This window comes from Emydura macquarii, unplaced genomic scaffold, assembly GCF_026122565.2.
Source record: "Emydura macquarii macquarii isolate MOO-44397 ecotype Brisbane River unplaced genomic scaffold, CSIRO-AGI_Emac_v2 contig_1644, whole genome shotgun sequence".
Taxonomy (NCBI): domain Eukaryota; kingdom Metazoa; phylum Chordata; order Testudines; family Chelidae; genus Emydura; species Emydura macquarii.
This window is the reverse complement of record NW_027131781.1, coordinates 5,944,467-5,971,545: the sequence shown is the minus strand read 5'-3', so window position 1 is coordinate 5,971,545 and position 27,079 is coordinate 5,944,467. Positions and strand designations below refer to the sequence as shown.

The window sequence follows — 27,079 nt, the reverse complement described above, 5'->3', positions numbered from 1 at the left end:
GAAATGCATTTACCACTGAGGAGAAGGCTTCAGTGGAACAGAGTTCTTTTCCTACTGGCCATAGTATTGACTTTTTCCATCTATCAGCTTCTCTGTGGCCCTAAAAGTCTTTCAGCACCGTGGACAGCATCTCCATCTGAGGACCAAGTGAAGGTGACCATCAGGGATCTTTCCAGCAACAAGTCCGCTGCAGTGGACAATGGGACAAGATCATTTAAGATAAGGCATTGTGTATATTTGGACCCTACACCAGCTGTGCCCGTCACTTCACCAGTGAATACAACTCCACCCCTAGGAAGTGTCAATTTGAGCCACCTGGATGAAGAGAGGAGTTACCCGACACCACCTTCCCATGGAGAGTACCCTCAAGATCTTTTTAGCTTGGAGGAGCGCAGGAAAGGGTGGGTCATACTTCACATCTTTGGCATGATGTATGTGTTTGTGGCCTTGGCAATAGTGTGTGATGAATATTTTGTCCCTGCCTTGGATGTAATCACGGATAAGCTGCAGATCTCGGACGATGTGGCTGGGGCCACCTTTATGGCAGCAGGTGGATCAGCACCAGAACTCTTCACCTCTCTCATAGGTGTCTTCATCTCACACAGCAACGTGGGCATTGGCACCATTGTGGGCTCAGCGGTGTTTAATATTCTTTTTGTTATTGGCACCTGTGCCCTTTTCTCGAGAGAGATACTCCACCTGACCTGGTGGCCCTTGTTTAGAGACGTCTCGTTCTACATTCTAGACTTACTGATGCTCATCCTGTTTTTCCTAGACAGCATCATTGTTTGGTGGGAAAGCCTTCTTTTGTTGAGTGCCTACGCCCTCTATGTGTTCACCATGAAATGGAACATGCATTTAGAACAATGGGTGAAGAAACAGGTGAACAAGACGAGAAGTACTGTGAAGGCAGCAGCTACCAAAGACACAGAGAAGGTTAGTGTCCTTATTGTTCTGTTTCCTAATCGGGAATATTTGTTCTCACTTAAAGCACAAGGAAAGGCTGGGTCTCCCAGGCAAAGGATGCATGGGACCAACCCAATCAACCCCTTCAAAACTACAACCGTTGGTCAAGACAATTGCTTTACTTACAGATTATTATTACAAGGTGAGGGAACATAATCTACATATTACGAAGGGAGGTGGAAATCAAGGAGAAGTTCATTCAAAGAGGGCTCAACTGTAGAACAACTCAATTTATTAGGGGCACCTCTCCATTTTCAGAGAGATGCATGGGATTTCCACTCAACTGTCCTTAATGGGAACTAGATGACTCAATCCGATCCAGTGCTGGAGATTCAGGGCCTACATTACTAGTCTGGAAGCAAGATTGGATAATTGTGTGTGTGATGGCGGGGCAGAGGGATTTGGTATGAAAGCAAGGAGGGGCTTCTAAGGCCACTCCCAATGGGATAAGCTGGCTGAGGAAAATTATCTTATGCTCTTGTGACATTGGCATTATTCACTTTAGATCCAGGCTACAGAACTAACACGTCTGTGCACATTTTGAATTGGATTCAGAAACATTCAGGGCTAATTTTTTCAATGTTTAATACAATAGGAGCAGTCCAAGGCCCACTTATGTGTGCTGACCCAAACTGCGTGTGCAGACCAGTACTTATACATGCTGTTAGTGGTATGCAGTGGTGTTTTAGAGAGACAGTGGATGTGCATGAGGTTTTGTGGATGCAATGGCTACACCAGCTTTGAAAACGTGACCCTTAATGTGAAGATAATTTGTAAGGATGAGATGATTAATTATATATAGACGAAACACTGGCTTGAAATGAGCATTCTAGGAGCTAATGGGAGCATTTCTTGGCCTTGTTGTTGGAATCTAAACAATACCTGGATCTCAATCTTTCCTTTCGCCTATCAGACTAGATGCTGAGCAATCTAGGCTGCTGTCTCCTGTGGTACATGAAAACTATGTGTAATTGTGGTATCATTGCAACTTTTTTGTACAGAACGTGAAAAGGAGCAAAGAGCGATACTTGAAGGGAGCAGTGGTGCAGAAAGTACTACCAGTAAATCAGGAGGCATGTGTGCTGATACTGTGAGAGAGTATGACCCAATGGGAAATGGAGAGAGTTTTTCCCCTTTCTCAAACCATGAATCTCCAACCCACGCTTGCTGTCCTAATAGAAGCTGAGCAAAGGGAGTAAGCATGGGCTGGACATTTACTGTTCAAGGGTGGACACAGTGTGGAGCTGAGGAGCTGCCAGTCCATCAATTATGCTCCCTGAACATGGCCGATTTCCAATAGGAAACCAATACACAACGTCAATTGCGTGCATACATTGATACACACACCATGGTCAACAGCAAGAATCAAACTGGGGCTTTTCTGCCCCCAAGGCACAAGTCCCTGCACTTTGAGCTAAAGGAGAATGCCAGCTATGAGACAACAGCAGCCTGGATAGCTGCTGGAACCGTCATGAGTGAGACGTGATCCCACACTCCATGAGTGGAAGGCACTGCTGCTCAGTTCAGAATTAACCCTCTCTGGACTTGCTCTCTTTCTCAGAAGATGAGTAAGGCATAGATGCTGGGGAGAGAGGCAGTCACTGACCACCTCCTCAGGAAGCACTGCAGAAAGGGAGGCCATCCTGGGTCTGGCTCAAGATCCATACAACTGTGTTTTGCCTTGCCCACAGATCCTGGGGATCTGCAGGGTTTCCAGGCCAGACCCTCTGTGAGCTCTTCCCCACTGACTCCAGACTCCAGTTCTGTGAGTGAATCTCGTAGACAGAGATCTGTAGACTCCATCACACCAGGGCAGCATCCGGGCAGGTTGCTGAAGAACTAATGGCATTCCCGTGATGTTATATTCTTGTTTACATGCAGCAAGGCAATGGGTCGATTGCAGGGGATGGAGCAAAGCACTCAGGCGACAGCAAGAGGCTGGAGGTAGGTGAATATAATAGCATGGATCTGGATTTAGTGCAACTGGCACCATCTCTGAATTGAAACACATGCACCAAGCAGAAACTGTTATGTCAGGCAGGAATGGAGAGGGCAGAAACTCCTTTCAGAACGTGTCCTTTTCTCTGTTTCAGGAAATTTGGACCAAATTCTGCCTTTATGTACAGGAACAGCCATGGGCAGCTGAGCAAATGGGAGCCCCACATGCATAACTGAGGGCAGACACTGGCTTGTTATCTCAGGAATAGGCCAGGGCTGTAATCTGAGGCTGTAATCAAGACTGCGAGCTTGATCAGAGAGATATTGATGGTGTTCAGGCCACTTCCCAGCAGATAAACCATCATAACTGGCACTAAGGCCCCAAGCCAGTCACCAGTTTAAGCATGTGCTTTGCTGGATCAGGGCCTAGCTTGGTATCCTCCCGGTTGGCCGTCTCAGCAGAGAGGCCATGGATAGGCTACGGAGATGAACTCCTCTCTCCTCCCTACAGCTGGTCTCTCCAGGGCAGGGCTGAGATACCTGCACTGCAGCTTCCCACCCTGGCTCTGTTGATTGGCTCGGGGACAGAAGTCTGCAGGGGTGTCAATCCCAACACCAGAAACCAGTAATGAAGGCAGACTAGTCAGAGTGCAGGGAACCAGCAAAGGGGCCTGGCATTAATGGCTGTCTTGTACGTTCGCCCTGTTCTGCAGCTCATGCCGTCCTTACAGCGAGGAGGCAGCTCCGCCTCTCTGCACAACAGCCACACGCGCTCCACCATCTTCCAGCTCATGATCCACACCCTGGACCCCTTGGCCGAAGGTGAGCTAATGCCCCAGCTCTGTGTGAGTCTACACCCAATTCTGCAGGCAGTGCTCACAGCGGTATCTCGGCTGCTGTCTATCAGCGTAGCTCCACTGCACTCAGTTCAGCTAGTCCAGTGTACAGCGGCTGAGGAGCTGATCCTCAGCAGCGTGTCTATAGAATGGGAGTCCTTTCCAGCGTTCACACCTCCCTCTGACAAAGGGCCCTGTGCATTGAGCAAACCGCACTCCACATCTGACTTGCTCTGGGAGCTGTTATTGCAATAATAAAAGGACCCAGACTCGTTAAAAATGCCTGGGAAGAGGCAAGCAATGACAAATTCAGCAGATCTGTTTTGCTGTTGCACTGAACAGTTTCCCCAGCAGATGAAGGATGGCTGGGCACATACAAATGCTTACCTTTCCCAAGCTGATGTTTAATGGCTCAGTGAATTTGTAGCCAGGTGTTTTCTTTTCCCCAGGCCATAAAATAAGTAATTTAAAGATTGCTGAGGGTAAATAAGACACAGCTGTGCTTTGGAAGGTAAAGTGCTCTTGCTTTGTTAACAGATAACTCTCTTATCATTACAACCCTAACCCCATGCCTTCGGGTCTTACTGAGATCAACTTGTTTCCAACCAGCCTGCAACCTCTGGTCTCTCTCATGCGATGCCAGCCTCTCCCCTTATGCTGTGAAGGTGGCATCAGAGCTCCCCAGGTTGCTAAGTGGCTGTAGGCCTGGTTTCTAAATGTTAATTAAAGCTCTAGTTAATTTTGCCTCTAATGTATAATTTCAACTATCTGGCCTGTATAACAAAGAATCATTTCTGATAGCATTTCCATTTTACATGAGTGTCCTCTGTCTTCACATGCACATTTATTGGGGACTCAGCAACACATTGTTTAGATGTAAAATCTTCTCACTTTAAGAATCCTAAATAATAACCTTAGCAAGGCTTTTAAATGTGCATTATTATTAAGCAAAATAAAAATAATAGGTTTCATTTTCTCCTGTTTGAGTCTTCACTTTGAATGGCATATTTATATCAGGGAAATTAACATAGAAATTAAGGTCAGAGATGTTTGCTTAGCTGTGCGCACCATTGCATAATCAGGTTTAATATTAAAGAAGGGACAAAATAAGCCAAAACTCCTCCGGGGAGCGGAACCCTCTTTAGAAATGGAATAGCCTGTGCTCACCTGTTTACACTCGGGGCAGGACTTTCACAAGCACCTAGCATTAGCCTAACTCTGCTGCCCTGAAATTGGTGGGAGTTTTACCATTGACTTCAACGGGAGCAGAGCGAGGGCGCCACTCAGTGCTTTCAGACTCTACCCTGCAATGCTATTCTGTTGCTATTACCACAACACTGTTATTATTAATGGCGTCCATGGCACTTTACAGACGATGGACCAGATTCTCAGGGTCCTGAAGCTGCTCCGGATTATGCTACGGGGCTGATCCTGTGCCTAGCGGCCCCAGGGTTGGGGGACAGGAAAAGCAACATAAAGGCATGTCTGAACACCCCTCTCCTAGAGTGTGCTGAGTGTAAAACAGCCCAGGCCCAGGATCTAGCCCAATGTCCCTGCTCCACGAAGCTGAAACATGCTGCTTTGTATCAGCTGTGAATCAGCCCACGGCTTCAAAGTTCTGTTTCCAAAAAACTGCAAAGCTTATGAAAAGTGATTATTTGTTTCAATGAACAGATTTCCTTTCTAGCTCGCCACACAGCAATCCCACTGCCTACTTGCTCCAAAAGGATTATCTGTTATACCATTAACAAGCCGCTGAAGTTACGCAGACAGACACCTCTCCTGTATCTCACCCAGGTTATGAAAGGGACTATCCAAAAATCAAACACCAAATAATACAGCAGAGTGAATGAAGAGAACAGACGAGGCTCTAGGCTCTATTCTGGCAGCTGTTTAGCAAGGAATGTAAGTCAGACTGCTTGTGGCAGCCCAGTCCAGTGCAGGCTGCGATAGCAGTATTAGGATGTATCTGCTCAGTGTGCTGCAGCTGCTAGATGGCGATGTGTCCACACAGCCCTGAGCAGATCGAATGTTCCTTCCAGCAGAGGCCAGTAATAACACAGAATGTGAAGAAAGGCCACCCCCAGATGTCTGTGGTATATTATTATTATTATAGAGATGCTCTATTGTAACATCAAGTGTATATGTCCTCCCCAACCCAGAAACACAACACACACGTTTCATTAAAAGTTGCCAAAGCAAAATGAACAGCCCTAGAGAAACTGCTCTAATGAGGAAGATGGTTATTTATCTTACAGTAGCACCCGGAGGTCCCAGCTGAAATCAGGGCCACAACGGGTATGTCAGCTGCGGTGTAGACATTTGACTTGGGCTGAAGCCTGGGTTCTAGGACCCTGTGAGGTTGGAGCGTCCCAGAGTCCAGGGTGCAGCCCAAGCCAAATGTCTACACTGCCGTTAAACAGCCCCTTAGCCTGAGCCCCGCGAGCCCGAGTCAGCTGGCATGGGCCAGCCCTGGATGTCTCATTACAGTGTAGATGTACCCATTGAGCTAAGCGCTGTACAGGCAGGTAGCAAGAGACAGTTCCTGCTGCGCAGAGCTTACGTCCTTACTAGAGTGTGGGAGAAAGGAAGACTCATTAGCCACATCTCACAGAAGGAACTAAGGCACAGATTGATTAACTGACTCACCCAGCTTGAAACTGAACCCAGGTCCCCTGAGTGCCATAGCTATAAACCCATCCTTCCCCTCAATATCACTGCACGACAGGGTGCCCCCGTAGCATTCTCCTCTCTGTAGAATACAGCGCACAGCTACATCTTGATTTGCGGTTTCTGTGTAATGTAATGTCCCAAAGAAATAGGTTCTGCTCCCATTTCCCTCTTTGTTCCTAGTTATAGTTAGATGCTTTGGCAATGGGCCCTGTCACGCTGCCTGGAGTGGCTCACAACTGAGAGTGCCAATCGCAGGTCAGAGTGTCAGAAAACAGGGCAGACACCCCAAAATGATGTCTAAACCTATAGTCTATCGGATCACTATATTAGTCGTAGCATGGAGTCACAGATAGTCCCCGTAGGCTCTCCAGCCTACCTTGCCACCCAGCAAACTGGACTTTGTGATAATGGCTACTCTACCAAATACCACATCACATTAGGTTACTCCCGATCCCCAAGGGTCAATCACTTACCCCAGGTCACTAGATACTGTCGATCTCACACCAAAGACAACACTGGCAGTCAATTTCTCTAGTAAACGGAGGCTTTATTAGCTAAGAAAAAGAAGTGAAAGTTATTGAGAGGTTAAAGCAGGTAAAATACATTAACGGGTGTAAATCCAAAATGATAGCAGAGAGGCAGTGAGCCCCTATTTTTCCCTAAGTGTCTCAGGGTTATCCAAAATAACTTGGTGGATCCCTGTCTTGCTTCAGGCGCACTCCCCTTGTGAGTGTCCAAACAGTTCTGAGATAGAGGATCAATCCCTGGATCCATGCTGATAGCTGCTTTCCATGGAAAGCAATCTGGCAAATGTTTTCATCACAGCATGGGCTTTTCCTTTGCTACCGAAATGCAAACTGAGCTTGTGAAATTCCATTGCCGAACATGACCCCCTGCTCTGAAGTTAGCAATCTTCTTCATTGACATTTCCGATGCTCCAATCACTTTTGATGGGCAAATCTAATTATCAGGAGCTATGCTATGTAAATTATAATGTAACAGCATACAACAATCCTTCATTAGTTTTCATGAAGTGCACACAGCAAGTAAATTCTCATCTTAATACTAACACACACTTTTGATCAAGGGTTAATTAAGCACAGGATTATACATAATGTAGATCGATAGCAATCAGCAGGTTACAGATAAAGCAAAGACAATATCATTCTCAGTTCCTCTGAACTAAATTAACACTAAAGTGAATTGGTACACTTAACATTCCTTTGATCTTCACACGCATTAATTGGCCAATTGCTCTGACCTGAGCTGGTCTGTCAGCATCACAGGCACTATAGAAAAAAATGTATCTAAACGGACTAAACTAGGAATTGAAGAGGAACAGATCAACAGTGACTTCAGTAGGGTTTCCTTTTGTTACACCACAGCTGCAGTTGGCCCTGTGAGTATTACAGCCATGCAGGAAGATTCAGAACAACAGAATCAGGGGTACTGGTTCTTTTCAATAGGCTCAGTGAGCCATCCTGATCTCCTGGCCTTGAGTGCCTGAAGCCACTTCCAAAAGAGGAATATACAAGAAATTAATTAACAGACTGGAAGGCAGGATATGTGACACTGACCTTCTAATGGTTGTGTGGCGGCTGAAGTGCAAGGGCTGGTTTTGTTGTTCTTGACAGAAGTTACCTGCCATCTTGTAAAACGAATAGCTTCTCTGTGAGAAATGAAGCTCAGATTCATGGGAAATTTGCAAACAATAGTGCCACGTGTGCTGAAGGGAAGAAAGAAGCTACCACCGGGAATGGGAAAAACAAACCATTCTGCAATACGTCTGTGTTTATATATAGGAAACTGTACCAATAACCGTCAGCAGAAACGAGTCAGTCTGGGAATGGTTAATAATGTAGGTGAAGATCACAGTATTTTCCCAGTAGTCTCTCAATAGTATGGTTCTTGGATCAGACCATGGGTTTATGGAGGACATATTGAATTTAACCTCCTACTGCTGTTCAGTTAATTTGGATTATTCAGGGCTCAGTGTGTGACCCTGATAGCCTGCCCCCTCCACCGCCAACACAGCCAAAGCCTTAACTGTGTGAGAAGTCCTGAATGCGGGCAGTGTGAACAGCCCCGCCAGGATAGATGGAGTCAGGGCAATGGTGGAGCAAGGCAGCTGAATAAGCCAAAGCACTAACAGGGACTTAACCTACAAATATCCTTTTTTCCTGCACCAACCTTCAGGTGATGCAACTGACTGCCTTCTCGGCCAATGACATCCCCCCCGCCCGCCCGCCCCTTGGAACATGTGTCAGGAGAATTAATGTCCCACTTTTAAATCACTGAGGCTGATCTCATGCAAACTGGCCAGTGGCCAGTCAGGCCTGAACCTAATCAGTTTACCAGCTCGGCCACACACTCCAGCCCGAGAGCGGCTCCACGGCCTTAGCTCAGGCAAGGACCAGGTGCCCAAGCGCTGGTGTTTATATTAGTGTCGTTCAGTATCGGGACATGATGTCCTGATCCAGCCCCACTGCAATGCAAGTGCCTTATCTCCCACTAGCGACTGGGAGAGTAATCAGGGTGACAGCGTGGGCTAACGGTTAGAGAGAAAGAGACTGGGCATTCACCGTTGCCCCTTGTGTAGTAGTTTACATCTGTGCACAGCAGCAACAATGAGAGAGCTCTGTCTTGGCGCATTTCAGACCCACTCTGCCTGTGATTAAATGACAATACAACGGGCAAGGCTGCAGAGAATCTGGCTCTGAGCTCTGCCTAATCTTTTCCCCATCTGTACCAGGAGGCTCAGAGGTCGAGCTGGTTGGAAATCTAGAAATGCAGCATTGCAATTCCCCCCTCCCCACTTCCATTCTTGGGGAAATACCATTTGGCCAAAAATGCCCCCAGCTCTGATATCCAGCTGCCTTTGTCAGCTGCTGTGAGATCGTGGGCTGAGACACTAGTGGTGCCTGACCTACGGATTGTGTATTAATTATACTTATTACTTAAGAATTCCCAGTTAGCGCTCGGATGGGGTCTTGTCCCACGATCAGGCCCAGTATTATTAAAATTACTGTTCAGCTGGGAACCCCGATGTGCATGGTTGAAATGCTCACACTTAGGAAATCCTTCCCTATTTGTGATAGTTTTATTAATACAGTTAGCAAAGTCACACCCAGTCTAACCCAACGAGATAGATCGAGCTAATCCGGAACGTGCATCTGAGCAGCCATGTCCTCACACCATCCCTTGCAGAACAACCTGAAATGTCAATCGTTATCCTCTCATCATCATCTCCTTCCTCCTCCTCCTGGCTTTCCCATCACCATTGCCAGGGGTCGTCATCCTGGCATGGCCCGAGAGCTGTCTCTCTCCATCCCTAAGCACACAAGCAAGGGTACACAACTTTTATAATGTTACGCTGGCGCCACTATGCCCAATGCCCAGGCTGTAGCGGGTACTGCACTCTTTGTATTTGTATTTCTACTAATGTTGGGGTGCCCTTCTCCCCTTGGCTTCCAGGCCTTTTACCTCAAGCTGTTTAAAATATACATCACTGAGTGACTATGGCACTCTGTGGTCAGACATCAGCCGCTGTTCTTAAATGAAAACAGCCCAAGCTGGTATAAACTAGAATCCGGTGGTTACCTGTTAGCCATTTAGTCACTGCAGCGTGGGCTGGGGTCACTCCTGGTTACCTGCATACACTAAGAGTTTTGGGCCTTGTTCAGCTAAGCTGTTGTCTTACACGCCAGAGGCCTGTAGGCTCATTGCTTTACTGCTGTAACGGATGCCTAGGCCTCACCTAGCAAATACTCTATGCCTATGGGCTCCCCTGGTTCACCTGTGGGTAGTACAGGAGAAGACAAGGCTCAGCCCAGGTTGGGTTGGAGATCTTTTCCTTACAAAGGCACTGATCCTGTGAGTTGGTTCACGAGAGCAGATGTCTTCTTGGAGCCCTATTAGTATCCGTGGGGCTCCGGTGGATATAAGAGTCTGCCCCAGGGCTCAGTTTGCAGGCTCAGGGCCTTAGGTTATTATTTTTATTCACTTGGTGGCAGAGAGGCAAGTAAAGTGACAGAGCCCCGCCCTGAGGAGCAAACCATGCAAATATCGACGGGATGTTGTTGTTCCACAGCCAGCAATGCAGCAGATTGAAACCAGTTTGATGAAACTGCCAGAGGAAATTCACATGCAGCTCAGCACACAGGGCGACTGGGTAGAAAAGCATCACTTTGGCCTTCCATGTCTGTAAAGTGCTGATTGCTCAGGGCACACGGAGCTACTGCTCCTGAGGGTCTCCACTGCAGGGTGAACTCAGGCTTTTACGCAGGTGTTCCCCTGCCTCCTCCAGTCCACACTCAAAACCTCTCTCACCTGAGTTTAGTGGTGCTTTCAACCCAGCCTTGCTGGCCCATCCTGGAACCTAAGCTAGGATCCAGGGGCTGCTCTCTCTGGGGCTAGTAACCCACCAACTATGCTAAACTATTTGCTAATAGTCCTCCAGTGCCTTCCCACAATCCCCCCGGTGTGCCCAGAAGGACAGCCACATTCTCCCACAATTCAGGGGGAAGGAATCATAGAGCATCTCAGCTTACTGCAAAGAACCAAGGGATGTACCCCTCAGATATCCTAGCACCACCCCTGGGGGCGCGCAGTGCCAGCAAGAACACTGTAACTTTGGGGCACGGCTGCTCACAACTGGGCCAGGCCAACCCAAGCGCCAATTACCCGAGATAACTCCGCAGTGAAGAGGGATCTACAAGTGCCGCAGAAGAGTTTGGCATCTCACATCTCAATGGGGTGTAAAGAGCATTTCTCAGCCCATGCTCCGGATTTGCCAGGCTGCAGGCGTGCTGGCCAAACTTCTTCTCCGGTCACATGACAGGAGGCGGCGCCGCTTTGGTTTGTAATCAAAACTGAACAAAAAGTCAGCACTGCTCAGGTAACACAGCATCATCTCACCTCGAGGTGTCTGCCCTCCCTGTTTGCTCTGCAGCACTGACGTTCAGCCATGCTGCTCAACTGGACTCAGCACCGCTCCTCCGCTCTCCGCCCATATCTTCTCTAGACTTTCTCTGAAAGCTGCTTGTTTCAGAGTTCTGGCAAACCAGCTCTTAACAGCTCAGGGCTAAGGACTGCCGTGCTAACTGCCTGGAGAACAGAACAATCCTGGTCAACTGAAAGCTCTTTGGGTCTCAGCCTGACTGCAGCCCATGCTACGAGGGCTCCTTGGTGGGAGCTGATTGGCTACAGCTGATGACAGGCCTGCTCCTCTTCTCATTCGCAGCAAAGTTTAAAGACAAGCTTGACATCATGAGCAACTTGGCCACAGGCAAGCGAGGCTCTCAGGTCAGACAAGGAGGGAGACTGGAAGGTGAGCTCAAGGCAAGCTGCGCATTTGCCTGTAGCGTCCTTTTGCTTGGCACTGTACCTGTTCACCCCAGCAGCGCTGCAGAGCCAGGGCTGCCCATGCCATGTATCGGTGCAACACAAATCCCCACACTGTGAGCACGGATCATAGGCAGCTGTCTAGGAGAAAGTAGCCGCAATCGCTCAGGTAATAAACCTGCGCCAACAGTTGGCAATCGAGTTCATTCCCACACAGCCCTGGGAGTGCGTTAGTTCAATGCGCATCCACAGTGAAATGGCCAGGATGAGACAGGCTGTTTCAATCAGAAGGGAAGATTGCACCAGTAACATGCCAGGGCGGCTGCAAATGGCATTTGTTCTTGAACACAAAAGTCTGGGAGCGAGGTACACGCCCAGGGCTGACTCCTCGAGTGGAAGAGGGCAGGGTGACTCTGAGGGGGACGCTGTACGAAATGTCCCAGGGAATTGTCTTGGCAATAGTTGCTGGCTTTTTCTAGTTCACTAGCGATACCTCGGCTGCTTCAGCTGGCAATTGTAGAGGCGGTAGCTGTCCAGCGCTGCAACATGGATCTACGCTGCCAGGGGGGCTGGAGCCATCGGAAAGTGAATGGGTAAAATTCACACCGAAGGGCCCATCTCTGCAGGCACAGTGCTACATCCCCTGAGTGCTCCAAACCTGTAGTAACGTTGTCTGGGCTTGCCTGTGGAGATGGGACCACGCTGGGGTGAAGCCTGCCCTAGATAAAGATCTGAGAGCTGGAGTGAATTGTCAAAGTTCCACTAACTTCAGTGGAGCAACTATTTATGCCCCCATACAAGGATCTCTCTTGTATGGATGGGGCTAGGCTACACCCTAATCCACGTTACCAAAACTGCGCTAGAGACTCAGGCCAAAAGTTTTTGAGGTCAGACTTCTGTGCGCCTCTTTATGCAATCACCAAATGGCACACACCAAGGGCAGCTTCTGAAAACCTGGCCTCCCATTTTCACAAGGCTGTAAAAACAGCTTCACTAAGACCATTATAAGGGGGTTTGGTTCAACCTGCACAGCTCAGACCAAACCATCCTAAAGTGCAAGCCTAGGTATTATTCTGCTGTAACATGATCCCCTGACCTGGCAGATCTGGCTATCTAGATGGGCCCAAAATGTATTTGCTAAGCCACAATACAGCAGCACGTGAAGATCACACTCTCTGGCTCAATGCCCCTCTTCCCGCCACTGTGCAATATCCATGTTCCAGCACTGTTCTGAGTGGCTGGTTTTGCATTTGGTTACACAGGTTAATTACATCGCTGGAGGGACCAGCAGAGAGGATCCTGAGTTGTTTTTTCCCTTGTGTTATTGTGTGTCGGCACTTTTCTCTTTGAACATGTACTACTAGGTGATTAGGGATTAAAACCTGGCAGCCAGAACAGTCGTTTCTGAGAAACCTTGAACAACATCAGCCCCTAGAAAAGCCCCAGTCATGGGGGAAAGGAGGAAGCAGAGCTCTACATCCTTCCTGGTTGCTGAGGCTGGCTTTAATAGCCTTCTCCAAACCTGAGCTGAGACGTGTGTCCATCAGCGATCAGACAGTCTGCACTGCTTGCCTCGCTAGGTGTGCCTTTAGCGGCCTGGCTACGACATAAGCGATACCTCAGCCTAAAGGCGTATGGCAAAGCTGCTGCACGAACCTGCTGTATAAGGGCAGAGGGCCCGATTGTGCCCTGCTTTTGCTGGCCAGACTCTGTAACTGGGAGCACATCTGTAAGATAAGCAGAGGGAAGTGGGAAGAAATAATAGATTGAGGTTCCTACCCTCCGGAAAGCACTTCTTGTGCACGGCTCCAGCTGATGGGGTCGGAAACGTAAATGTTTCGCACTCACAAGCTCCCTGCTGAGAAGGGGGGAGGTCGTCTCTGCCTGTTTGCGTCGCTGGGCCCAGTCATCCCTCTTATCCTTTCAAGCAGACAGCAAAGCAGAAGCGGAATTACCAATCGCTGTTCTTCAAGTAACGCCTGCCAGCGACTCCGACCTCAGCGAGGCGCAGGACGAACGCAGCGCGGACACACCGCACGGTGGGCAGGTACTGTGAATGGGAGCCACGTGGAATAAGAGCTCAGTGCGGGTCAAAGTCTCAGAGCCCTGCACGGTGGAAGCCCACCTCGAGTAATTAGCCACTCTAAATAGACCATCTCTGTAGTAACGAGCCATCTTGCATGGTGACAGAGAGAGCTAACAGGAGTAATGAGTTAGACCTATTCAGCTAAACCCCCCGAACGCTACCTCTAATCCAGTCTAGGCTCAAAAGTATGGTAGGACCAGACTGTGGCAGCCTTATACCGTATACAGTTTTACTCCTCAAGCTGTGCCGGTGATTTCAGTGGCACTACTCAATGCGTAAGTTACTCCGCAGTGGAAATGAAGCTATCACAACCTGTGTAAATTGGTTGGGACAAAGACTGTGTCTTCCTCTGTGGCAGTTCTTTTAGTTTTAATGGTATGTGCCCTAACCCAGGGAAGGGACGGTGTCCCCTTTAAAGAGATGAGGATGTTTAATGCCAACATAACGTGTGTACTGTCTAAGTGTGTCCAGTGCCCAGCACAATGGGATCCCGATCCGTGACCAGGGTCTTTGGGCAGTACCCCAATACACACAGTTCAGGTATTCAGGAGTCCAAGAGCAGCCTCCCTGGGCAGCTGCACTGAGATGGGATCTTTCACAACGTGATCACGTAACAGTGCCCTGTGGGACGTACTGTTCTGCAAATATTTACAAATGGGATAACCAGAAACTAGATCCCTGCCCTGGGGGACAGGAACACACTGAGACATCCACAGCACACGCACACGTGTAGCCGGCAGTGTAGACTTCTAGTTGTTTCAAAATGTGCAGGTTGTTTTTTTGTTTTGGCTCACAGCCCTCTCCGGAGTGTGGTGACATAGACGGTAGCAGCTCTGAGGAGGATGAGGATTCTGATGATGAGAGTGAGGATGAAGATGATGAGGATGAAAATGATGAGCCGTTATCCCTCAAATGGCCAGAGACTAGGAGAAAACAAGCTATTTACCTTTTCCTCCTGCCTGTTGTGTTCCCCCTCTGGCTCACCGTGCCCGATGTTAGGAACCCAGTAAGATTTTACTTTCTTTACGCGCAACAGAGCCCCAGGTCTCTATTTTCCCCATAGAGCCTCTATATACCTACTTCCCACTGACGTTAGTGGGAGCCGGAGCATAGCCCCAGTTCTGGTGGTGGGGTAGCTTTCAAAAGCTAGGAGTAAATGAAAGTAGGTATTCTTCTCTGCCTTCTCCTGAATTTTACAAGGCCAAACCAGCAGGCAATGGCTAATCCCACATGGTAGAGACTCCTTTAAGGAAACCACAGCAACTATGTCAGTCCCAGCTTTGACAAGACAGAAACCACCATTGCACCTGGCACTCTTGGGCCTGGTCTACACTGACCGGCAAATTCGGCAGCAGTCAACGGGAGTTAGGCAAGTTACGTAGAGTAGAGTACGTACGTAGAGTAGTTTGCGTAACTTCCGTCGACTTCGTGACGTCTCCGCTACGCTGCGCCAATGGGAAATGCGTCCCCATCGATGCAGTGCTACACTTTTTTTGGAGGTGGTTTTATTAGATCGACGTCGAGATCGATTGAGCGTGTCTTCACCGCCATCAGTGTAGACCTAGCCTCAGATAGCAGCATCAGCAGAGATGGACAACAAAACGAGCCTAAAGCCTGAGCTACTCTGTCCACGCCAAGTAGTTGGTCCATGATGTGCGTGGGGCAGATTGGCAGGGAAGTCTGGGCCGATTTGCACTGCCACTCAATTCGTTATACTTGTTCTGAGGCTAGAAAACGTCACTCCCCACCTCAGTCCTTTTTTTTTTTTTTTTAAAGCAAACACTGGAAAATGCAAAGAACAAACAAACAAAAACTATTTCTGTACCTACATAGCACTGGCCATCCAGTACATTAATGGATATGAGATTAAATTACTACACACTATGGCTGTTTAGATCCATGGCATTTCATTAGCAATGGGTAGTCATCGTACCTAGTGACACTGGTTACATCTCAGACATTTTGATACTATGTGGCTGCAGGCCATTAGGAACGAAGGTAATGCAGTTTTCATTGGGTTTGACCCAGTCCTAAGGGCTGTTGGGAAGGTTAAATCCCCTCCCTAATTGTTTTCTTTTCCAAATTGCTTTGAACAGAGCTCTAGAAACTTCTTTGCCATCACGTTTCTAGCATCCATCATGTGGATTGCAGCATTCTCCTACCTCATGGTGTGGTGGGCACATCAGGTAAGAGGTTCTCTTTCTGCCTAGAAACAAGACTGGTTCTCAAAACAAGTAGAGATGGGGAACAATGCACCACTGTGGCCTGGTCTACACCTAAACATTAGATAGACCTACCTCTATAGCTTAGGGCTGTGAAAAATTTTGCACCCTGTGAGACCTAGTTAGGTCAGCCTAAGAATTCTTCCATTGATCTTGCTTCCACCTTTTGGAGAGGTGGATTGCATTGATGGAAGAACCCTTTCTTGATATTGATGTAGGAAGCATCTACGCTACAGCTGTAGCCCCGCAGCAGTGCTGTTGTAGCGTAGACATACCCCTTGTTTTTAATGAATTTACAGATAGTGACATCCAACAAACACGAGAAATTGTGTTCTGTGAGAACACAAGAGAGAATTTTCAGTTTCATCCTTTTTCATTTGGCAAAGATGAATCCTCCCCCACAGGTTCTAAGGGAGTTTGTGCATCAGGGGAAGAAGTGTCGTCAAGTTGAGAATTATCTTAATAGTCTTTTTATCAGTGCATGTTTCTGTGGGGGGACGTAAGTGTTTTATCCTTATCTAATTCAATTTCTAAGAGAATGTAGGGTCTGATGCAGCATGGTGCTGAGTGCCCTTAATGCCCCTTGCCTCAATATTAATTTGCTATTCAAGGAGAGGTGAAGGTACTCTGCCCCTTATAGGACTGGGGCCTATATATTTATTTTTGGTGATATATTGCCCATTTAGCTTTTACTTAATCAAACCATGAATCAATAGAATTGTGGACAGCAAACTGCAGCAGAGATGTCAATCAGCAAACGAGACTGTTTGTCCCATTAAGTAGACCACACAGATACAGAGCTTACCATGATTTGGCCAGTTTTAAATTTGGAGAGTAAAATAACTCCACATCTTCTGCAGGTCTCCCAAGACAGAGGGGTGCTGTATTGTAACTGAACAAAGTTCCCACTTGGTCTTGCATCTGAGGCACCACTTTGCCATTAGAAGGGATTAAAGGAAATAATTTCCATTCAGGAAAGGATTTCAGGTCAAAATGTGCTACAGAATTAGGTCATCTTGTATGCTGAAAAGCAGAAATAGGCTCCAGCCTTTAAGAGGATTTCAAATAAAATCATAACCCAAATACAGTACCAAGCCTACAGGAATGAGGAGGGTAATTCAATTCTATGTTTCAAAATGAAGAACTATTGTTCCTGTTTATTAGGTTGGAGAAACAATTGGGATTTCAGAGGAAATTATGGGTTTAACAATCCTGGCAGCAGGGACTTCAATCCCTGATCTCATCACAAGCGTTATTGTTGCACGGAAAGGCTTGGGTGACATGGCCGTCTCCAGCTCTGTGGGCAGCAACATCTTTGATATCACAGTTGGGTAAGTATTAGCCATGTGTTAAGAGCCGCATCTGTTTTGAAGTACAAGATGCTGTATTTCTAGTCCAGTCTAAATCTTACTCGTTACTTTCATGTTGGATAAAAACCAAGTAAAAGGACATCTGGACAATCAGTTACACACACACTCATTGGAACACATTATTTCTTTAGTTAACCTGACCTGAAGAGAGATTATATAACTAAAACCCAATATCAGGTACTGCAGTGTGGTGGTAGCTCAAGACCTTTTTAAGTGGTATAAGTTTTTAGTCTAAACTACTGTGTTGCTACTGAACATGATGAGTACGTGGTTCAAAATAAGTAAGAACAGCAGCTTTATCCAAGGATCTCAGTGTGCCTCAAAAACCATTTACTTTTTCAGCATCAAGGCATGAGAGACAGTGGCAGTGGCCCTCCTTTAACTGAGAATGTTTTCTCCTTCTTAATTGACATTTTTTAACTTTTATTTCTGGTTTGTGGCATTTTGGGGGGTTTTTTTGGTTTAGGGTAATTGGACTTGCTTTGATCCTCTTACAGAGTTTGCTGCATTTTTATATGATAAGATCTCTAGATCTGCACTAATCTGATATTGCTATTTTTATAATCATACAAGGGAATAGATGTTTTTTTCCAAAATTAAATAGTTCTATCCTTTTTTTAAAAAATGCACCTTTAGTGTAATTTAGAGCATGACAGTCCGGTGATAGTTTTGGATCAATATGTTTTACCAGCTACACTTTAGGAAAAAAATCTGAAAACATGACTTAAAAAGGGATTGTTTTTTAATGATTCAGGTCAGATGCTAAGGAGATAGTGATGTCAAGTGACTGTTTAACCATTAGGTACATTTTGAAAAAGTAGAACATTAACCATGTGACGGGGCAATTCCTGAGTGACCAAAGACTGTGGTGCAGAGAAATCTTGCTAGTGACCTGGACTGCTGCCAAGTTACCTGGTCCTGCCACTTCCTCCTGCTGTGGGTCTGCTTCTACAGATGCCCAGGCTCCTCATCCCTGGAATCTGCTCGGAGTAGCTGGAAACAGAGCTGCATCCCTCCAGCTTGCTCTGTTAGAGGTCGCTGATAGATAAAAGAAGAGGTGGTAAAGGAATGGAAATTTCCTGACTCAGTAATTTCCTTTCTGCTAGCAGCATCTCTCACGGTTTTGCTGCATATAAGCTACTCCGCTACTGTCTGTAGTTTCTGGAGCAGTTCAAGGCCATCGCCCAGCCTGTGCTAGCCACTCACCCTTCTGGGGCCTGCTGCCAGGCGATTCATTTTCCGTTCTGCAGCCCAGCATCTCCCACAATTCTGCTATGCATGGGAAGTAGTGAGCAATGGACAGAATAGGGAGAGATAAGAGAACAAGCAAAAACAGGGACAAGAAACAAGAGAACAAGGAAAAGAAAACCCTTCCCTCCCCTCCTTCTTCCCCCCCCTTTAGGATTGCTGAAATGGCGAGGTCATTATTGGACCATCGCCTGCAGCACCCTCCTCCCGAAAGAGGCCTCTGTGGAAGACAGAAAGTCCATGCCCCAGTGTCTGTGAAAGGTGTTAGCCGATGTCCACGTTGCTGCTCTGCAGATCTCTGCGGAGGAAGCACATGCACTTTTGGCCATTAGGGTTGCCATGGATCTTGTAGAATGTGCCTTGATTCCTTCTGGAGCAGGCACACTGGTTGCTTTGCGTACCTCAGCGATACACAGTCTGATGGATTCTCTAAGCCCTGACATCTTGGGTGAAAGGAAACAAACAGAGAGCCTGATCTCCTTGCAGATTCTGTATGCTTGTGATAAATCTTTAGTGCCTGCCGGACATCGAGGGGTGCCATAACTTCACAGTTGGCCACTATGTGTCTTTGGACAGAATCGAGGGGGCGACCGTTTCCTGCAAGGCATGAAAAGGAGAATTTACCTTAGACAAGAAGAGTTCATAGCACCACCTTGTCATCATGGAAGGTTTCTCTATAGATAAGGCTGCCAATTCTGAAACTTGTCTGGCGGCAGGGATGGCGGCCAGAAAACAGGTTTCGATGGAGAGGTCAAATGGTGATACCAATGTCAGAGGTTCAAAGGGATGGGTGGTTAGGGCTTTCAACACCAGGGGTAGGCCCCATGTAGGGAAGATCAATCTGATGGCTGGTAACTGCTCTGCTCTCAGCCAAGGAGACAATGTCCTGGCGAACAGTACAATACTGAAGGCCAACACCTGGTGTATCATGGTGCTTGGCTGAAGTCCCTTATCCACTCCTTCTTGACGGAGATCCAGAATAACTCTTGGATTTACCCTGTGCTCTTGACACTAAACACTGAATTTGGTCCAGATGGGGGAACAGACTTTTAGCTGGAAGCTCTCTTCGAAGAGAGCAGAGTCCCTTTCACTTTGGAAGATAGATCAAGCATGGCCAATGCTTCCCTTTCAACAGCCAGGCTGTCAGACGGAGACGGCCTGGGTCTGGATGGAGGAATGGTAGTTGGTAAACGATGTCTGGCCTTGCCGGTGGCCGCAATGATGGTTTCCCTCTGTAGTTCTATCAGGCTGGAGACCCACAGTCTCCTTGGCCAGCGCAGAGTTAGCAATATCACCCCTGTTTCTTCTCGCCTTCTCTTTTGGATCACTTTTCCTACGAGAGGATAGGGCGGGAACGCGTCTTGAGGCTGTCTCGGAGACAGAGCATCTCTCCATAGACATGGGGTCTGCTTATCTGTGAAACATTTCAGCCATTTTGCATTCTTGTGACTGGTAAACAGGTCAACCGAACGTGTGCGCGATTAGGTTGAAGACTTTCTGGTTTAGGCACTGTTGTGGGTTGCTGACATTGCAATGGCTGAGCCGCTCTGCCTCTTGTTCAGCTCCCTTTTGTGTGGATCGCCTTTCGGGCAGGAAAAGTCTTTTCTGTGCACTCCATTATCTCCAGCGCTTCTGCATGTAGAGCTAAATGCCTTGTGTCCCTGCTTGGTTGTTTGTGTATGCAACCTGAGTTGTGTTGTCTGACTGACCAGGCAGGATGTGGTTTGCTTTCCAGGTGGCCTTGGCATCTCAGAAGAGCTAGTCTGACTGCTCTGAGCGCCAAGAGACTGGGGCTGTGGTTCCTTTCCCCAGGGCTCTAGCTGCCCTGCACTATGCTGGGTCATAGATGTACTTCCCATCCCTTCAGGCTGATGTCAATGATGAGAACCTGAGGGCACATGGAGAAACCCCTGTGGATATTGCCTGGGACTTTCCACCACCTCAGGGAGTTGATGACCTGGTTTGGGATCTTGCATGCACTTGATGAGCCTGGATATCAGATCCTGCTCTGCCAAGTGGTGGGCAGAACCGCGCCACTGCCACGTCTGTGCCATAAGCAAATTTCAGAAGCCTGTGATGGCAGGGGCACACCGGAATGTGGAGATGTTTGTCTGCCAGATTCACGGAGGTTAGAAAGTTCTCTTGAGACAGGGCTGTCACTATCAAAATACGGTCTCCCTCTAGAACTTCCTTTTCTTCATTTGTCGAGTCTTTTGAGGTAGAAGATGGCACTGACTTCTCTAGTCAGTGAGCTGAACAAAGATGATGATGGAGTAAAATGCTGAGAAGCGTTCTTCTGGGGGAACTGCCTCTATCACTCCTATATCCAGGCGATGGGAGAACTCGGTCTGGAGCAGCTCGCACTGGTGGTGGAAGACTGAAAGAAGAAGGAACGGGGGTGAAGCCCTTAGTGCACCAGGGATACTCCCTTAAACTCTCCCTCACACTCACTTTTCTGTGGTAGAAGTCACCCATTCATCTGGAAAGTGGGAAACCCTGAGTCTCAGGCTCAGGTCTGGGCAGAGGTATCATCACTCATTGTCATAACGAGCCCTTGGAGATTGCGGGAGCACCTTGTGGCTTTCCACTCACTCCTTGGTTCCCCTGACAGATCTGTTCTCTTTCCTCTGGAACCTCTGTGAGGGAGATGGATAGAAGGAGCATCTCTGACTGATTGTGGGTTTGTAGCTCCGTCTGAGAGCAGAGAAGGGAGACACTATTGAGGGTTGGCAGCATTTTCAGCTGCTGTCTTGTCCTACTTTTTTTCCCAAAGAGGAGAAATCCTGTAACTTTAGCACAGGACTTGTTTGGAGTATCTACTGTCCAAGGAACGAAGTCATCTGTGTCTCCTGGCCTTTGAGCTGGATGCCATGGCCCTACCAGAAGCTCTCAGAGCATCCATTGGAGCATCTGCCATGAATGCTGCTGCTGCTAGAGAGATTTTCTTAAGTATAGACTTAAAGTTGGATTGGTCTTTGCCCTTTAGGCATTAAGGACATCCAGCCATGACACTGTGGCTCACACAAAGCATGTGGCTGCTAGAGATGTTCTGAGGGTGACTGAGGAAGCGTCAAAGTCCCTTCTAAGGATGGCTTCCACCTTCCTATCCATGGGATCCTTGGGGGAAAAGTTCCCTTCAGATGGAATAACCATATCCTTTGCTACAGATGCTATGGCAGCACTGACCGTAGGCATATCTGTGAGAGCATTCTTTAGCTCCTGCAGCTTGTAGAATCTGAGAATGTGTCTATCAATGTTTTTTTCCTTTTCAGGAGATTCCCACGCCTCCCTGATTACCTCCTCAAAGGATGGGAAGGATTTGGAAGGGAAGTATTTGCTCAGAGACTTGTCCTCGAGGGCCTGTTCAGGCTGGAACTCCATTGTGGATGTAACCTTTTTGCACACAGTTACAAACTTCTCGGAGGGGGAGGAAAAAAACCCTTTGTTGAATTTTGTCCGTGTTCTGCTCAGAATCAGAGTCTGCTAGCTCTCCATCAGCGGATGAGGTGTCTGAGTCAAAGGACAGATAGGTACCTTCTAGGGTTTTTGTCTCCTCTCCCCCACCTCCCTGCTTTTTTGGGTGGGGGCGCACGCGCTTTGCAGGGCTGTCTTTTGTGACTTGCCTTGCACAGGGCCTTGAGCCCTGTAAAAATTTTACCCTCCGATTCCTCTTTTGTAGGCCAGGCCAGGGGATGGGGTTCGCTGCCAGAGTTTCCTGCCTCAAGCTGGGAGGAAGGGGGGCTGATTGAGAGCCCTTCTTCTATCCCCAGTGCACTTTGGACCCGTTTCAGGACTTGGGGTGGGCCCAGGAGCTTTGTTAGGATCTTATCCTTAAGGTCCTGAATTGTCCCAGGGCTTATGGAGTCCTCCTCATGCTTAAAGCCTCTCCCAGTTCTGCTCTGTCTCCTAGTCATGCTTTTCTGGGGTGGAGTCTCAGCTTCTTGGGGGACGGGTCCCAAGCTCCATGTCCTAGCAGCAGTAGGCTTAGCCGGCTGAAGGCAGGCAGGGGGCATCAGTCACCCTCTGTAGAGCCCCTTAAAGCTGCTTCACGAGAGGGAGTATCTTTTGGGGTTAGCCCAGAGCTTGCGTGGCTGCACTGCCATCCCGGGAAGCAGGCAGAGGCGCTTGAGCCGCCTGCTGCTAAATATCTGGTCCAAGAGGAGAAGAGAACAAAGCCGGAAAATGGAAAACAGGCCAAGGAAAGGTCAGGAGCACAGAGAACTGCCCCTGGAGGCAGAACTGGCAGCAGGCCAGGGAAGAGGGCATGGCTAGCACAGGCTGTGCTGCAGCTTTGAACTGCCTCCAGAAACTGCCGCCAGGCAGGGAACAGCCCATATGCAACAGACGTGTGGGGGATGCTGGGCTGCAGAAACAGGAGCAAAGCCAGCAACAGGGCAGGACACACCTGGGCTGTCAATAGGAGAGGACGGATTGGGGAACTAGGCGGCTGGGCAGCACATGCATGTGTAGCCCTTCTAGCAGTCCGAGTCGGCAGCAGCAAGGTCTGGGTTCACTACCTAGCAGTTCCTTTACCACAGCACAACACAAAACCGGCTTGAGCTCCCAGCTGGTAACCTGGGACAATAACACCCCCTCTCCCCCCCCGGGCACCTCTAGAGGCAACACTGCCCCTCTGGCCAGCACAGAGACTGAGTGTCGAAAAGAAACTTTTTATCAATCAAAGGGGAAAAGGAATCCGGCATTAATGTGGGAAAACCCCGCAAGCAGGATCCACAAGCATAAAACCATGAGCAAAACACCCACCCCAGGGTACGTTGGGCAGTTTCCCTTTGCCTCGGATTCTTAAGTCCAGCACCCAGAGGTTCCTTTCACGTGCCCCTCCCCGCACAGCACCCCACTCACAGCTGTTGTCCTTAGTCTGCGCAGACCGAGTGTGCAGCTACAGAGTTCACCGCTCCCCAAGGCCTTTGATCGCTCTGCTGTCCGGCCGCTCCGCTGGCCACCCCACCAGCAGTGGCATACTGGGGGTCTCGGGCAGCCAGGGGCCATACTTACATTGGCAGCGCCCTGTGGGGGGGGGGGAGGGGGTCTGCAGCCCGTTTTCTGCTCTCCCCTACTCCCCCTCCCCCCGTCATTGGCAGCGCCCCGTGGGGAAGGGGTCTGTGGGCCCGTGTCCCACTCTTCCCCACTCCCCCCGTGGGCAGCAGCAGCAGCGTGGGCAGCACCCTGCAGAGGGGAGTCCGCAGGCCTGTTTCCTAATCTCTTCCGCTGTGGGGGTGCCTGGCGGCTGGGGGGGGGGGGAGCGTGTTGATGGGCTCTGGTCCCCATGGCTCCCTCCTGGTGCCCAGCTCAGAGGAGGACGGGCCGGGAGTACACCCTGGCTGCCTGTGACAGGGAGCAGCTCCTCTGAGGAGGGCCTGGCCGGCGCTCCCCCCAGGCTGGCACCCATGGGCATGGCCACCACCCTCCCCCTCGGTACACCACTGCCCACCAACCACCCTGCCGACCACTCCCCACTCCGCTGGCCCCCCTGCCAGCCATCACCAGTGCACACCATCACCTTCTGCTGCCAGCTGCTTCGGTACCGTGGCCTCTGCTGGTCGGGACCACGAGGTTCCACTCAGCTCTCAGTGATCTTCGCTCTCACCTGGGGGGATTTCATTGCTGAAGCAGGCTGGGCAGAAAACTCTGTCCCACTCGAAGTGATTTCAGCTCTAGTGATCACTTAGCAAAACAAGCGACTTCCTAATGGAGCCTTAATTAGCTCTATCTTTGAACAGTGGGGGGGAGGGGCAGAGTCACATCTCCTGGCAGTGACACCTGCCCCACCCCCTCTCCCTTTCACAGAGGGCTAGCATTTGAGCCCTTTGCTTAGGGAGTTCAGTTCAATTGAGGGTGATCCCCTCAATCAGGGCTAAGCATAGTTCTGCTGCCCTTTACTCATACAATAACAACATTTCATTAGCCCTGCATTCAAGTGAAGTGAATTTGTAAAGTGATTTGTAACCCACCACCAGCCAAAGCTCTGTGTGTGGGGTACCTGTGTTCATGTAAATACAGTCTGGTTCTGAAGCCTTTTCCACCCACCCCTCCCCACTAGCTCGGGAGGGGAGAGCTCATTCAGACCCTGCTTACACAGGGATAGAAGAGGACACGTTGGCAGGAAAGCAAAGGTAGAGGAAGAGAGCACACACACTAGAGAAGCACATGCAGGAGGTGGCAGAAATGTACAGTAGAAACAGTGCTGAGCAGATGAAATGAGGAGCAAGAGGAGACCGTGGGATCAGGTTTCATTTGCCCCCCGACAGGACAGATCCCATTAAAGAGTTAAACCGGGTTTCCTATCACAGTTCTGTGTTAGCAGCTGTTGTTGCTGCAGCAAGGATGTTTTGTGATAGAAAACGGGAGGAAAAGTGGTCCATGTGAGCATTCATAGGAGGAAAAGTGGTCTGTGAAAGAGGCTATCTATTAAGATGCAGCCCACACGCTGAGAAGTCCCCTGCCTAGGCTATCCCCAGTAGCAATTTTTCAGGAGAGAAACAATGATCTCTTGGCTAATGCTCAGAATTTGGAGTCGTGAGAGCCAAGTTCTGTCCCATCTATCACAGCCTTCCTGTGTAACCTTAGTTAAGGCACAAGCTCCGAGCATGTTTTCCTCATCTGTAAAACAGAGATAAGACTTATGTACCTGACATTGTGTTACAGAAAGGTTTAATTCATGAATATTAGTAGTGAAGTGCATTGCGATTCCTGGATGAAAGAAATGAGAGCAGTAGAGTACTATCCCAAACTCAATTCCTAGGGTAGAAAGCAAGAAAAGTCAGTTTTAGATAAAACATAATGAAGCTTGCACATTAAATTTTTCTGCATGGATCTTGACTCCAATTGCTTTATATCAATGTATAAAATTCAGTGTTTGCATGAACGTCTTTAACCATTCCTTTAAACTATTCTTCCCTTACTTGCAGTTTGCCAGTTCCTTGGTTCCTTTATTCTGTCTTCAATGGACTCAGCTCAGTGGCCGTCAGTAGTAATGGTTTGTTTTGTGCAATTGTTCTGCTTTTTCTCATGCTCTTGTTTGTGATCATCTCAATTGCGCTATCTAAATGGAAAATGAACAAACTGCTGGGGCTCACCATGTTTGCTCTTTACTTTGTATTTTTGATCATCAGTGTGATGCTAGAAGACAGAATCATATCTTGCCCAATATCGACATGAGGCTTGGGTGTAAGCCCCATTTGAGCAGCACAAGACGATGTGATCTCAATATATGCGTAAATGAACTTGAAAATGGGTTTAAGGTAGTTATGTTTTACGTAATTAAACAAACTGTAAGCTTACTGAAAATTCTGAAAACCAAGATTAGTGAACTTTAAAAATTCAAATAAAGATTTCTATTAATATATTTTAATACAAAACCTAAAATTTTGGCCCTACATGACCCAACAGTGTCTTTAAGAGTATCATAGACTGAAATGATCAGTATTAAATGCTAAACTGAGTTAGGCCTCAGTCCGGCACAGACTGACACAGCTGTTTAAAACTTTCTGCACTGCAAGTAGTCCCATTGAAGCCATCAGATGTAGGACTGAGGCCCTGTCCACTTGTAGTCATTACAGAGCCCCAGCATTTTTTGCAGGAGTCAGAATATTACTAGTCTTTGCAGAATCACAGTCTAAATTATTAATGAAAGGACCTGATCCAAAAACCCACTGAAGTCAATCAATCTTTGTCATAGATTTCAATGGATGTGGAATCAGACCCTGAGGGTGAAATTCAGCCTTGTGGAGAAAGCCAGTACAAAGGCTATATAGCACTGCTGGTCTTTTTACACCCCCAAAATAGGTCTTGAGTGGAATGGAAGTGTTGAATAGGCTTTGAGTTGGCGCCTCTAAACGGAGGGAAATTTCACCCTAAAGTCTTCAGAGAAAGAACAATAAACTGATTCTGTGCTCAGTGGGAGACAGTATTTGCCAGTTAAACAGCAATCCTGAAGGATATTCACTCTGCCCCATTCTAAACAGGCTTCTAATTCTGCAATATGACCCCTAAACTCATGGCGAAGTCTCACATAAACCAGTTGGACTCCATGTGGACCTAAGAGTCCATTGGTGCAGGTTGCTTTGCAGGATCAGGGACTAGAAGAGCACATTGCAAAGCAGTAAAAGGTAAGGAAAACAGGAAGTGAAACTGTTATAAAAAGAGGAAGCTGAAATGATCTTATTTTGCTTTTAACCCTCTGAAAGTGATTATATTCAACTCCTGTTAGCACTAATGTCTTTTGCATAAATGTGTCACATGAAAAAATACTAATGGTCATCCAGCATTATCAATTAGCCTGTATGGTTTCAGGTTATCAATGCCTCAGTTAAAGCAGCAATGTGATGAGAAATTATAGACGCTTCTGTCATTCTTAAACCATTTAATAAAATTTAA

The 27,079-nt window shown here is 48.0% G+C and overlaps 1 protein-coding gene across 1 annotated transcript; it reads left to right on the top strand.

Moving 5' to 3' along the window:
• On the top strand, positions 1-27,055 carry SLC24A1 (solute carrier family 24 member 1). Its single transcript, XM_067555548.1, has 9 exons — positions 1-940; positions 2,852-2,910; positions 3,618-3,726; positions 11,656-11,742; positions 13,697-13,803; positions 14,639-14,848; positions 15,939-16,028; positions 17,229-17,395; positions 25,612-27,055. The coding sequence occupies exons 1-9, from the start codon at positions 4-6 to the stop codon at positions 25,859-25,861; spliced, it is 2,016 nt and encodes a 671-aa protein (XP_067411649.1). The 5' UTR covers positions 1-3; the 3' UTR covers positions 25,862-27,055.
• The last annotated feature ends 24 nt before the right edge of the window (positions 27,056-27,079 follow it).